The following is a 12,874-nucleotide window of genomic DNA, read 5'->3' on the forward strand; positions in this document are numbered from 1 at the left end:
GTTATCAATTTACACTTGTGCATTTTACTTTACTTTGAAGAATAATAATTTGTTCTTAACTTGTTTATTCCTTAATTAACTCTTTACTAGTTATACTTGTGCATTTTACTTTTCTTTGAAGAGTTTTGAAAATTTGTTCTTTAACTTAGTTATTCTTAATGTACTCTTCAAATTATTTTTGATACATTTTGATAGAAAAACAAATTTGTAAAAATTATTTTTACCTTCCCTTCATTGAAAACTGGATTTGAGAAAAGCAATTTTTAAAAAATTTAATTCACCCACCATAAATATTTTTATATTATTATTAAGCTGACATTCCTAACAATAAAGCTTGATTGTATGTAGCTTCCAAAACCACATAATTAATTACCAATAAATACGAATGAAATACAATTTCATGAATTAATCATGTGTTAATTTCGTTTAGACATTGGATATAGGCTTGTTGTGGGATGAATAGGTCCGCTGTTAGATACTGAAAACGTTATGGTAACGTTTCGTGTGAGGGAAGTAGGAGCACATTTCTTACAATGTGTCCAATTAAATTATATTACAGTGTTTATTTTGTAACAGACTACTGCAATGTAAGATTGCAATGTAATCACATTACAACCAAGGGATGTAATGTGATTGCAGTTCAAAACCAATACAATCACGTTATATTACACTCTACAATATTATTAAAATCATTTTTAGCTTTTAATTTTATTACTTTGTTCAAAATATTTTATAATATTATAATTAAAATAAAAATATAAAAATAAAATTAAAAATTAAAATAAAATAAAATATAAAAAATTAAAATTTATATAATATTAATAAAAGAAATTAAAATAAAATATATAATATAAAAAATTATATTAATTTATTCATGGACATTGGACATGACATCATTCACTATTCCCATTTCCATCTTGTTGAATTATGGTGTTGAAATTTCCACAAGAAGAAAAATAGTAAACCAGAAAATACTAAAAAGAATTGACATCAGAAAGAAAAGAAAAGGGAGGTGGGGGTGCCAAGGGGGAACGGAGAGGGAAGCCAAATCAAAGAAAAGAGAGAATCGTGTATTTCTTACGTCATCTCTCTGTCTCCAAGTTCGTATCTGAAACAAACAGACAAACAAACAAACAAAAAACCAGAGTCAGGAAAAGAGGGGCAATTCTTCGTAAGCTCTGGGGTTCTTTAAATTTGAAATTTCAAAACCCTAGCTCCCTCATTTTCCCATTTATTCTTTGTAAGTTAGATCTTTGCTTCCTTTTTGTTGTTTTGTTATTTATTACTATATCTTTGCTTTCGCTTTTCCCTAGAGTAAAAAATGGAGCGATCCAATTCCGCGTTGATATCTGTGTAATTCTTTTTATTTTTTTTCCTCTTTGAAGAATGTTGATCTTTTATTGTTTTCCTTTTTTCGTTTCTAGATTTGTGGATTTGCACGTGATTTGAAAGTATAATTTAGACATATTTGAATTGAGTTTTTAGATTGAAGAAGAAAAAGAGGAAGTTTCTGATAGAGAGATATAAGGAAGAAAGGAGATGCGTTCGAAGAAGATGGAAGGAACATCGGCCCCGACTATGCGTCGAGACCCTTATGAAGTTTTGTGCGTTTCAAGGGATTCCACTGATCAGGAGATCAAAACTGCTTATCGAAAGCTAGCTCTCAAGTAACTTCCTTATTCTTTTCTTATTCAATTTTGTTGGGTGGTTTTTTTTTTTTTTGGCAAAGTTTTGGTTGCTTTAATAGTATATTAGATTTCAAGCCAATGGGAAGCTTCTGATTGCAAAACTTTTGTATTGAAGTTTAATTGCTAGCTGGATTATATCTCAATGAGGCTAGTGGCTTAATGGGAAATTTTGCAACTTCTTGTCAGTGAAAATTATCGAGATTTTACTTGCAAACCTCTCAGCATGTTGTTGTTAACTATGAAGAGTACTTATGATAGTAGGAAGTCTCTTTCCAAGTGGATTCTGTGTTAGAATTGCTGACAATGAAAATTAGAGTCGAGCCAGTTTGTTTACAGAACAACTGTATGTTGCTGAGCTTTCAGCAAACCTTCCTTTGATTGTGCCAATTCCTCATGTATTAACTTCAGTGAGGATTTATTTGTTGTCCTTTGCAAGTTTAGTGCTTCTTGTGTTTTATTAGTTGTTATGCAAACATTTCATATATTAGCTGGTGACATTATAACAGTGGTGCCCACCCAGCTACCCACAAACTAAAATTAGTGACTGAAATTTGAAATGTTAATGGAATCTTTTAGACCAGATTTGTACCATCACATTCTTCTCGATCCCTGTGCATATGACAGATCTATTGTATCGAATGCCATGAAAATTATGATTGAGCTACTTAGATTTAGCGTTACAATCAAATACTCCTTTGTTTGGGTTATTTTTAGCTTGGATTTTTATATTTGCTTTTTTGTTCTTTCTACAGGTATCATCCTGACAAGAATGCCAGCAACCCTGAGGCTTCAGAGCTTTTTAAGGAAGTTGCATATTCTTATAGCATTTTATCTGACCCAGAAAAGCGAAGACAATATGACAGTGCAGGGTTTGAGGTGCTTTCCATTCCTTTCTTTTCACATTGTTTTAGTATTCTTCATTTTGTTGATGTTGTCTTTTATACGAGTTTGTATGTTGTAACGAATTAAGCATTGCAACATATGTTTTAAGGTTCATTTCCTTTATTCAGTGTTCCTGTTCAGCATGGATTTAAGTGTTCTTTTTAATTTGAGTCTCACTTTCTTGTTGAGAAACTAAGAGTTTCTTTCATTGGGATTGTTGCAATTGCTGTAAATTTAGCTTTTATGATGAACTTCAGTTCAAAAGAAAAAAAAACGAGTTTATGATGAGAAGTTTACATAAACTTCTGGTGGTTCTGGTGGACCAAGAGCTCTTTTAGGTCAGTTTAGAAAAGTGACTTTTAATCCCCATAGTATGATTTAGTTAACTATTATGAAATGCTAGACTCAATGGTAAAATTGAAATTGCTTCTATTGATGCTATCTGGGATATATTTTGCCTGGATTCTCTTTATTATTGGGTTTAAGGCAGGGTTTGTTAAAGCCAGAACCAGGAAAGCCATATGCAGAAGCAAAATAGATAGCGGAAGGTGCTATCTCTGACATTTGGGAGTGGCCTGTGTATTGATTGAATTTTTTTTCTTATATCTTTATGTCTGAAATAATTGCCTATTAAAGAGGCATGAATTATAGGGAATGCACAGTGAAATGGCACTCACCTTGAAGATCAGGTATATCATAGAATTGTTTGGTTCGTATCTTTCTTTGGGATGTCTTGAAGAATTCTGATTCATTAGGTCTGATTGTGAAAATGGAAGTTGATGCCTTATAACGACAGATAGTTAGATTTTGGATGCAAAAACATTTTATGGGGTCAATATGGGCTGTTCAATTATGTGCAGTTTTCTTTCTATTTTGTCTACCCAAATTTGGATAGTACATAACAAGTGCATTTTTCAGCAAGTTTTAAGTGGTTTTTAACAGATAATGATCTCTCTCTCTCTCTCTCTCTCTCTCTTGGAAAGGGGAGGAAAAATGGAAATAGAGAAAAGCCGAATTAGTTGGGAAGAACAAAGAGAACCAAGCAAGGGGAGAATCTTATTCTCAAATCTCAATATCTCACTGATTAAAAGCTGCTCTAAACTGAAATAAAAGACTTATAGGTTACTCCCTGAGCCCTAGCATTAATATGAAATACCAAATATAACCATAATGGCCTAATAATTCCTTAAATACTAACAATTTGCAATTGAACCCATAACATGTATGAAATTATTAAAACCAATCTTTAAATAATGTAATCCTTCTATAGACATGATCTTTTCTTGCATAAATGTACTGATGTTAGAGAGAACTCAACCTTGAGTTTTGAAGTGTTGGATAAAAGGAAATGATTAGCAAATGCTTGAATAGCAATGCCAACAATAGTTCTAGATGTGCATCTGCATTTCTAATAGAGCTTCTTTTACCTCATCCTTGAACACTCAAATGAACAATTTTGATGGAACAATTTTTTACCAAAGAGAGTATTATTAGACTTCTCATATGGTTGGATGGACCACAACTTTGGCCTCTAGATCAAAAAGAATAAATTCAATACAAGGATTTTCATTAAGTATGCCACAGTAATCTCTTTACACGCTTGGACATCCATGAATGTGATATATAAATCTTTAGATCCAATGGGCAAAATCTCAGCATTTCGAACTTCAAAATCTAGTTGTTGCATGTCCAACTTTTCGGACAGATCATATTTCATTGCATTTATTTGTCAACCTCCACTTCTAGCTTCAACAATTTGATTCATCAAGACTTAATTATTTTTTCACATTGTTGTTGTCTTTAACCTCAACAATTACTGACTTGGTTACAAATTTAGCATCTTCATTGTCAACCTATAGTTCTTTAATTTCCACAACTTTTGTAGTTACAACAACAGTTACAATTGGAATGTTTTCTGCAAATATTTTGGAGGAATACCATTTAAGATTGTGAGGTTGAAAAGGAAGATAGAAACCTTTGCATTTGCACTAATTGATCATATATATATATATATTTGACTTGCCATTCTTCAAGTGTTTTCTCACTTGGAAACAAGTTATTTTAAGGATCATGGTATTTATAAAGTACTGAAGGATGAAATTATCAAGACTGTAACTATTTCTCAAAGATATTAGCTCATCAAGTGCATAAAGGCTTCATTAGTATTATCTTCCGAATCATGAATTAGTTCAAACTAGTACATTTTAAAATCTCAAAATAAATGCTTCATAAACTGATTGTACAAAATCTGACATTCAGAGGCTGAATCTTGTAAAATGGATCTCAAAAATTGAACTAGGACATCAAAATTAGTGGCAAAGACTTTTTGCCTAAGCTTTGATGTGACATTACTGATGTCAGTGGTAATGTGTCATGTACATGTTAGATAATGTAGTTGTTGATATAAGTAAGCAACTTGGTGGCTATTAGCGTCAGATTTGATTGGCAAAAAGACTGGCGACTACTTAGGTGATTGTTGATGTTGGTCTTGTGATGTGGCTTAATAGAAAATAGGGATTTGGATTATGCATCCGGCCAATCAGCAATTTATGTTTAGAATCTGAATATGTCACAGGTATGTAGGGGGTTGTTGTGTATACTTGCTTAATATGTTCTTTTCAGTTCCCCTTCTATATGGAGTAATATGAATCATTAAACTTAAATATTGAAAATCATCTAGGAAGACATCAAATTGGAAACATTGACTTGACGACATGGGACAAGATTGTGCTTATGGAAGGAAGTAACTATTTAGAGATTTGTTTTACCAATGTTATAATTTTTTACAGGTTCAATTGTAATTTTTAGTATTTGAAGAATTATAAGGGCATTTGGAATTATATTAGGTATTTATTTATTTTTTGTTAAGACTTATCAAGTAGCCTATTTCAATTTCAGTCCACCTTTGGGTTTTCGGTGGTGATATTTTCTTTCCCCCAACTTCCGCCTCTTTTATTCCTTATGTCTGCCCCCTTTCCTTTATATTTTCTTAGTATTCTGTAAGTATTTTTTCCTGTTCTCTCCCTTTTTCTGCATCATATAGCCAATACCAACTAGTTTGTTAGGCTTAGTTCAGTTCAGAAAGATGATTTTCCCTTTTTATATAAGATCTTTTTATTTTCACCTATTATGGAACTAGGTCCTTGATTTATTTGTTAGGTGTGTGACTCTTTTAGCTCATAATTAGATCTCCAACTTATATTTTCAATATTTTTTCTTTTATATTTGCCCCAAGCTATTACAATTTTAACCAAAAGAGCACATTATTTATTGTAGGACATAGTTTAAATTGTAAGTTTTTGAAGATATTTGTGTGTAGGGTGGATCTCTGAATTTAGTTGTAGGATATTGAGTCTAATCCAAAATATGGGGATTTCTTAGAAAGAGTTGGCTTGTTTGGGTTCTTTATGGGAGATGAAACTCTCCTTGATCATATTAAGGATTGCACAATTTGCAGCATATCTTGGTCTCTCTCACAAACGCATTTACATACATGCAAAGAGGGAGGTATTTATGTGCTTCCTTTGATTGATTGATTGACACATGCCATGGAGACTTCTATTGATGTATATCCATCCTCCTTAAGATTATAAATATCTCCTAAGATCATCAATTGAGGATTTTGGCTTTTATTTTCTTTTAAACTTTCCCTCTAGTTTTACCACTTGAAACAGGAAACCCTTGGTTGTAACTATTATTTATGATCCCTACATACTTTATCAAATTTCCTTGTTTTAGATTAACCTACTTTGCAATCAAGTGCTAAATTACCTACCTTTGCTAACTTGAGTTATGTAACCATCCTCATTCCCATGTAATTTGAATTTCCTAGGTGTTGCTTGCTCCTCCTGCTTCTATTCTTTCTAAATCCCATTAAATATTGTTGTGCTACCTCATGCCACTGACTAAAATTTAAAGAATCTATCTGTGTTAATCATTGAGAGCACTATTTTAGTTTATAAATTTCCTTGATGATGTTGTTAACTCAAGATTGTATAAACAGGGAGTTCGTTTCCTCCAATTTTATTTCTTTCCTCTTGTTCATAATTTCCACCTTCTATTCCGTTTATGATGGCAAGCTTTTGAAACCTATTGCTTTTCTCTTTTTTCAACAAATATTTACAAGGCTGTTGAAGATTCGATGGATATGGAGATTGATTTGTCCAATCTGGGAACTGTTAATACAATGTTTGCGGCATTATTCAGGTGAGACATGCATTTAAATATTGAAGCTTTTAGGCATCATTTAGTTATTTCTGAATCACTTATTTGTACTCTTACACTGCTTCTTCAATATATTTGTGTAGCAAGCTTGGTGTCCCCATCAAGACTACAATCTCAGCTAATGTTCTTGAAGAAGCTCTAAATGGAACTGTCACTGTTAGACCCCTTCCAATTGGAACATCAGTTAGTGGAAAGGTGCTTACTTTCTTTCTAGCCAATGCACAATACTCTTTCACTTCCCTAAATTCTTATGCATTTTGCTGCAGGTAGACAAGCAATGTGCCCACTTCTTTGGTGTAACAATAAGTGATGAACAAGCTGAGGCTGGGATTGTTGTGAGGGTAACTTCAACAGCACAAAGCAAATTCAAGGTACATTATCTATGAAACTTTTCTTTGAATGATCTTCTGTTCTTTTGAAAATGACTATGAAGTGTTTGGTTGCATGTCCCAACTCATCACTTCTCTCTCTGTTACTCTTTTGCTGTGTTTCTACGGTGTGCATGTCCATGTGTATGGGTATGCATCTCTATTAAGTGACACTATGTCAGTATTATATTAAAACTCACTGTTTCACTAATGTAAAATTTTTCAGTTACTTTATTTCGAACAAGACATCAATGGTGGCTATGGTTTGGCCCTACAGGTACTAAGCACTTGTCTTTGATCTTGTCCTTTCCAATTTGTTTGACTGACCTATAATTTTTGTAGTAAATGTTCGACTTGAAGTGTTAGTTGTCAAGGTATTCCATACAAGTATTATTTCATTTATTTTTCATGTGATTTTTTTTGCTATATCTTTCTAGTAATATGGATGGGAACTTTTAAGTGACAGAAACAAAAACAAAATATATCACGACCTACCTTATACTTTCCATATCCTCAGTGAGAAGGCTGGTGGAAACCTGGTGAATAGTTTTTAAACAAATTACTAGCTATTGCCTGTACAAGCAGTCTGTACATGAGCATGAGTAAGTTTGTTCTGACGGTATATTTGATCTGTACATCTGTGATTTTTGGTCAGAGGGGAATTTGAAAAAGCTAGTGGTTTTAAAGTTAACTTTTCCCTTTCTCTTCGTCTTCCCCCCTTACATAGCCTCCCTCTTTTTTTCCCTTCCTTTTCACCCTGAACTTTTCCTAGATAGTTTAATCTCTCTGCATTATGGTTCTCCTTTTCACAAGTTTCATATGTGCACTACCATAATGAACTATGTAAATATGTTGCTACCACTTGACAACCTTTGTTGGTGGTGAAATTTGTTCTCTTGCCTGTAAAATAGTACTTGTTTGATGGTCTGAGTAGCAGTAGGATAGGTCATCATGATGGTCCAATCAGTTGCTATATTGACTACCCAATCTTCAGCAAATAAATTTTAGGCTCATTGTATATTTCTGAAGTCCTGTTGTTTTTCACTTTACTTCTTTATCTATTGTCCCTAGTGTACATCATGCAGAGTAAGATGTTTTTAACTTAGGCTGGATGTACTTACCCTTTATTTGGTGTTAATAGATGAATACTTTATATGTAGTTACAGAGTGACTGCTCATGTGGTTGTGTAAAGTTTCAAACATCTTTTTATCTGCTTTTTGCTTACTCTTTTCCAGTTCTCTACTGGACAAACATTGATTGTATGGTTGTTTTTGGGAAGAAAATGAGGAAACATACAGTTATGTTAGTAATTACTACAGCAGGATTTGGTGATGCCCTCTTTTTCTTCTTTTCTATTTTTTTTATAACAAAGTAGAAGGAAAATGTTTTACTTTCTGAAAAGTACTTTTCTGATTTTTGGAAATTTTCCATAAAGCATGCTAGAAGCATTTTAATGTCTTCTTTCTTAAATAATGATAAAATAAATTCTTTAACTGATAAAGATATTAAAAACGAATTAGTTCAGAATCTTAAAATACTAGGATTTTAATGAAGCTTTATTTTGTGTTTTTAAGCTCTTTACCATGTTGCAATTTTAGTCCTTAAGTAATAAAAGGAAAAAAAAAAACTAATATGTTAAACAAAAGTATCCAATTGTCAAACAAAACTAGTACCATGTAAGCCTTTTTCGTTGATTTTAACTAACTTGTAATAATTTAAAGAGACTTAGGAGTTAAATGGAGAAATGGAGAGGTTAGGGATCAAAGTGATTTGTAGAAGGTTAGAGACAGATGGCGCATTTTATCCTAATATATTAGCACAGAGTATCAAGAGTAAAATTATCCACTTTTGCTTCTACAAAAGTGAAAGGCAAAAGTTTTAGCCAAGTTTTGCCTTCTGTTTTTTCTGGCTTTTTGCTGAAATAAATATTACAATAAGCAGCTTTGGCTCCCATTACTTTTTGTTACATTTATCATCACTAGTAACACGTGTGGGGTTCATGACAAATGACTTGGTTTGTAACAGCCTCACTTGTGACAAATGTTGATGGGTATATTAGAAAATGATGAAAAAAGAGTAATGGTGGGAATCTAATTTTCAAACCATAAAATTAAAAGTTGCAGCAAATTCGATTTTTTTTTGTTTGTTTTTATCTGAGTGTTATGCATTCGGAAGGAAGACAAAAAGGGTGTAACTCTTTTCTAATATTATTACCTTTTTGTATTATTTGTCCTTGATTCATGTTTATTGGATTGCTATTTTATCTTATTCTGATCTGGCATTAAAAGGCAATGAACTTCTCGTAACTATGATCTATCAAGTAAATATTAGCTTTGCAACCTATTTTGTCATCTTTTTGTGGAATAAAACTTTGATCTCAATTGTCAAGAATGGCTTCTTTTTTTTTTTTTTGTTTTGGTATGTGTGAAAGCCTAAAGGATGTAGCTCTTTACCATCTCATATACTTCGTCCTCCACTCCTTAAGATTAAAACCTGAGACTTCCTAGTTGAAGTCTCATGTTCTAGCTGTAAGGGCACCCCTTTAGGACAGTCAAAAACATCTTTAACTCTCAGTAGAAGGTATTTTAAAGAAGAATGGGTATTCTTATTGCAGTCTCTCAGATCTATTGTTCATGTAAGAACTGTGGATGCTGTACTGGGCCTTTTGAAAATAAGTACAATTAAAGTAGCATACTCTGGATTGGAATGAGTGCATTCAGAGTTAATTTTTAGAGTCACTGTCTTTGTATGTGTATTTCTATTATGTCTGTGTATATGATGTTGGTGATGTTTTGTATTTGCTTGTATGCCATTCTTTCTCTCTATTCCAATGATTCACAATTTTAGATGTGAAAATTTATCTGACCAGCTGGTATCCTTGGCTGCTATATGGTACAAGTCATGCACAGCATACACCAAGATAAATCATGTAAAAAGAAAACACCTGCACATAACTATGTTATGGTGTGCGTGCACATTTAATACTTAAAAACAGCAAGTCATTTCTGCAGTGACAAAAAACAGTTTTTTTTTTTTTCAAGTACTTGAGATTTTTATTTTCCTTTTGCTACTTTCTGTAAGCTATTTTGTCTTTGTTCCTGACATGGTTCATTTAATGTTGTACTAGTGCTCTAGTCTTTCTTCAATGAAAGCTTGTGTTGATGTTATATTAGTGCTTCAATGTTCAATGAAAGCTCTTGTGGTCATCGCTATGATGCAATTTTCCTTTTTCTGTCATTGTCTTGGAAGTTCAAGGATATTGTTACTTTCAGTTGTGTTTCTGAAGTAATGAGCCATTTATTCATGCATTTATTACTTTCTATTTATGATTTCATTGTCTGTGTACAGGAAGACAGCGAGAAGACGGGCAAAGTGACATCTGTTGGCATGTATTTCTTACATTTTCAAGTATACAGAATGGATTCCACTGTAAATGCGGTATGTAAGTTGTCATTTATACTTTATATTTTTTTTTCTGCTGGATGTTTGGCTTCTTGTTGTGGTAAGAAATGATGATTTATTCATGTGTTATGCAGTTAGCAATAGCTAAAGACCCTGAATCTGCCTTCTTTAAAAGGTTGGAAGGTCTTCAACCTTGTGAGGTTTCAGAACTAAAAGCTGGCACACATATATTCGCTGTTTATGGTTGGAGCAGTTTGTTTTGTCTGATAGTTTAGTTAAAAGTATGTTTTGGAGTATTTGTGTTATTGGCTGACTGGTTTGGCTGATTTTTCTCAGGAGATAATTTTTTCAAGACTGCTACTTACACAATTGAGGCACTTTGTGCTAAGTCATATGAGGATACCACCGAGAAGCTCAAGGATATTGAAGCTCAGATTTTAAGAAAGAGAAATGAGTTGCGGCAATTTGAAACAGAATACAGAAAAGTATAAGTCCAGCCATGTTCTATTTGGGGCTTGTTATAACTGAGTTGTACACATTTGATCTAATATTTCTGGTGGGATATTTTGTAGGCTTTGGCACGCTTTCAAGAAGTGACCAACCGGTACAGCCAAGAAAAGCAATCCGTATGTTTTGAAATCCCGGCTCTCTATAAATGTTTTTCATCTTGCAGTCATACTGTCTTTTCTACATTTATGCAAGTGACTGCATGTAGATATGCATAAGGATATGTTTTTCTGTATATATGCACATGTCACGTAGTTATGCAGTCTAATAATTTCATAAATGGCTATAGAAAATGCTCCTTAGCTTCTTGATATTGCTAAAAGAGTAATTGCTCATTTGGATTTAGCTCATTTTTGAAGTGTAGTAAGAGTCATATAAATAAATTGCTGGTTTGACTTCAATTTTTGGCATCTAAAACACAGGTAGACGAGCTGCTGAAACAGCGTGATAGTATCCATGCTACATTCAGTGTAACAAGGACGCCCAACAGTATGAATGTTAACGTAAGTAATGGAAGCACAAGCAAAGTTCCTGGTGAGGCTGAGAGTCCACCGGAAGATGGAAACTCAGATGGGAAGGATAAATCAGGGAAAAAGAAATGGTTCAATTTGAATCTGAAGGGATCTGACAAAAAGCTTGGATGAAATGGTATTTAGATAGGGTTCATGAGAGGTTTAAATGCCCACCATGGTTTGAAATATTTGCCAGCACTCTGCTGCCTGCCAAAGCTTGCCTTGTATTATTTATTCAATTCTTTTCTCCACCAAGGTTGTCCAGTATGTCATGTTACAGTAATGGTCCTGTATGATGAGTTAATTTGGAAAGCAAGTGGATGCAAGTCTTTTGTATTCTTATTTGATCAAGTGAGCTCCCTCTTTTTAGCAGTCTCAAAGTTCCTAGTTGTCTGTGTAATAAGAAATTCATTTCTGTCTCTCTTGGCGTAACTATTCAATTGAGGCCTTCAACTGATGGATGGACGAGTAGATTTGCTCGGATATTATTGCTCAAAGCACATATTGGCCATGTGTGTTGTCTTTTTAATGATGGGTGACCGCAATTTCAACCATCTCTTTCTTGGATATTTTAATAATTCACCGACTCCAAAATTATTATCATTTCCTAAGCAACAATCTGTAGATTATGATTTATCAGCTGCATTTATTATCATTTCCAGTGCACAATTTACTTGTGTGACAAATTTTTTGGGTACTACTATTAATCATTTACTTTTGATTATCTTTCAACTATTGTTGACTACTTGGCGAAACAAAAACCCAATGTTCTCTTTTTGTAAATCCCTTTTTAAAAAAAAAAAAAAAAAAAACCTAGAAACATTCTGGACATGAATTACAATATATCTTATCCAAAATAGAAATATAATAATCAAGGAGTAAGATTGAGTGTGCAGTAGTAGTCCTATTTTACACAAATATTTACTCCGCTCATACCAAATTTACCATACTATTTACTAATTGAACCATAGATGAGCATAAGAACTAATTAATAGGTGGTTATCAAAAAAATAAAAGACACAAAATTACCTTATAAAAAATACTAAACCTATTTTTTCTCTCTCTCTCTTCCTCACTCCTTTTCTCTCTCTAAAGCACAAAAGACACAATTTTTTACTTCATTTTCAAAAAAAGGGAAATGAAAATATTTAAATATTATTTAATATATTAATATTATTTCACTATAATAAATATCATAAAGCATATTACTTAATATTATTATTTGAATATAATAAATGTAATAAAAAATATTATTTAGTATTATTTAAATTTAATGAAGAATATATTTTA

General features: G+C 32.7%; 1 protein-coding gene across 2 annotated transcripts; it reads left to right on the forward strand.

The window, feature by feature from the left end:
* Nucleotides 969–12,113, forward strand: LOC18609198 (chaperone protein dnaJ 15). 2 transcript variants are annotated; one of them, XM_007044215.2, is made up of 12 exons: nt 969–1,240; nt 1,486–1,667; nt 2,441–2,564; nt 6,697–6,776; nt 6,878–6,989; nt 7,061–7,165; nt 7,389–7,439; nt 10,512–10,601; nt 10,700–10,808; nt 10,902–11,050; nt 11,138–11,191; nt 11,495–12,113. In XM_007044215.2, exons 2-12 carry the CDS (start codon nt 1,540–1,542, stop codon nt 11,714–11,716), a joined length of 1,224 nt encoding a protein of 407 aa, XP_007044277.1. In that variant the 5' UTR covers nt 969–1,240; nt 1,486–1,539; the 3' UTR covers nt 11,717–12,113. The 2 variants fall into 2 exon arrangements, with proteins under 2 accessions (XP_007044277.1, XP_017971636.1); XM_018116147.1 differs by having other exon boundaries at nt 981–1,240; nt 1,425–1,667.

This window comes from Theobroma cacao, chromosome 2 (assembly GCF_000208745.1).
Source record: "Theobroma cacao cultivar B97-61/B2 chromosome 2, Criollo_cocoa_genome_V2, whole genome shotgun sequence".
Lineage (NCBI taxonomy): Eukaryota > Viridiplantae > Streptophyta > Magnoliopsida > Malvales > Malvaceae > Theobroma > Theobroma cacao.

Coding starts and splice junctions, on each gene's coding strand:
- LOC18609198 (XM_007044215.2), top strand. CDS start 1,540: ATGCGTTCGAAGAAGATGGAAGGAACATCGGCCCCGACTATGCGTCGA. Junction 10,809..10,901: donor ACATATATTCGCTGTTTATG/GTTGGAGCAGTT, acceptor GATTTTTCTCAG/GAGATAATTTTTTCAAGACT. Junction 11,192..11,494: donor ACAGCCAAGAAAAGCAATCC/GTATGTTTTGAA, acceptor TCTAAAACACAG/GTAGACGAGCTGCTGAAACA.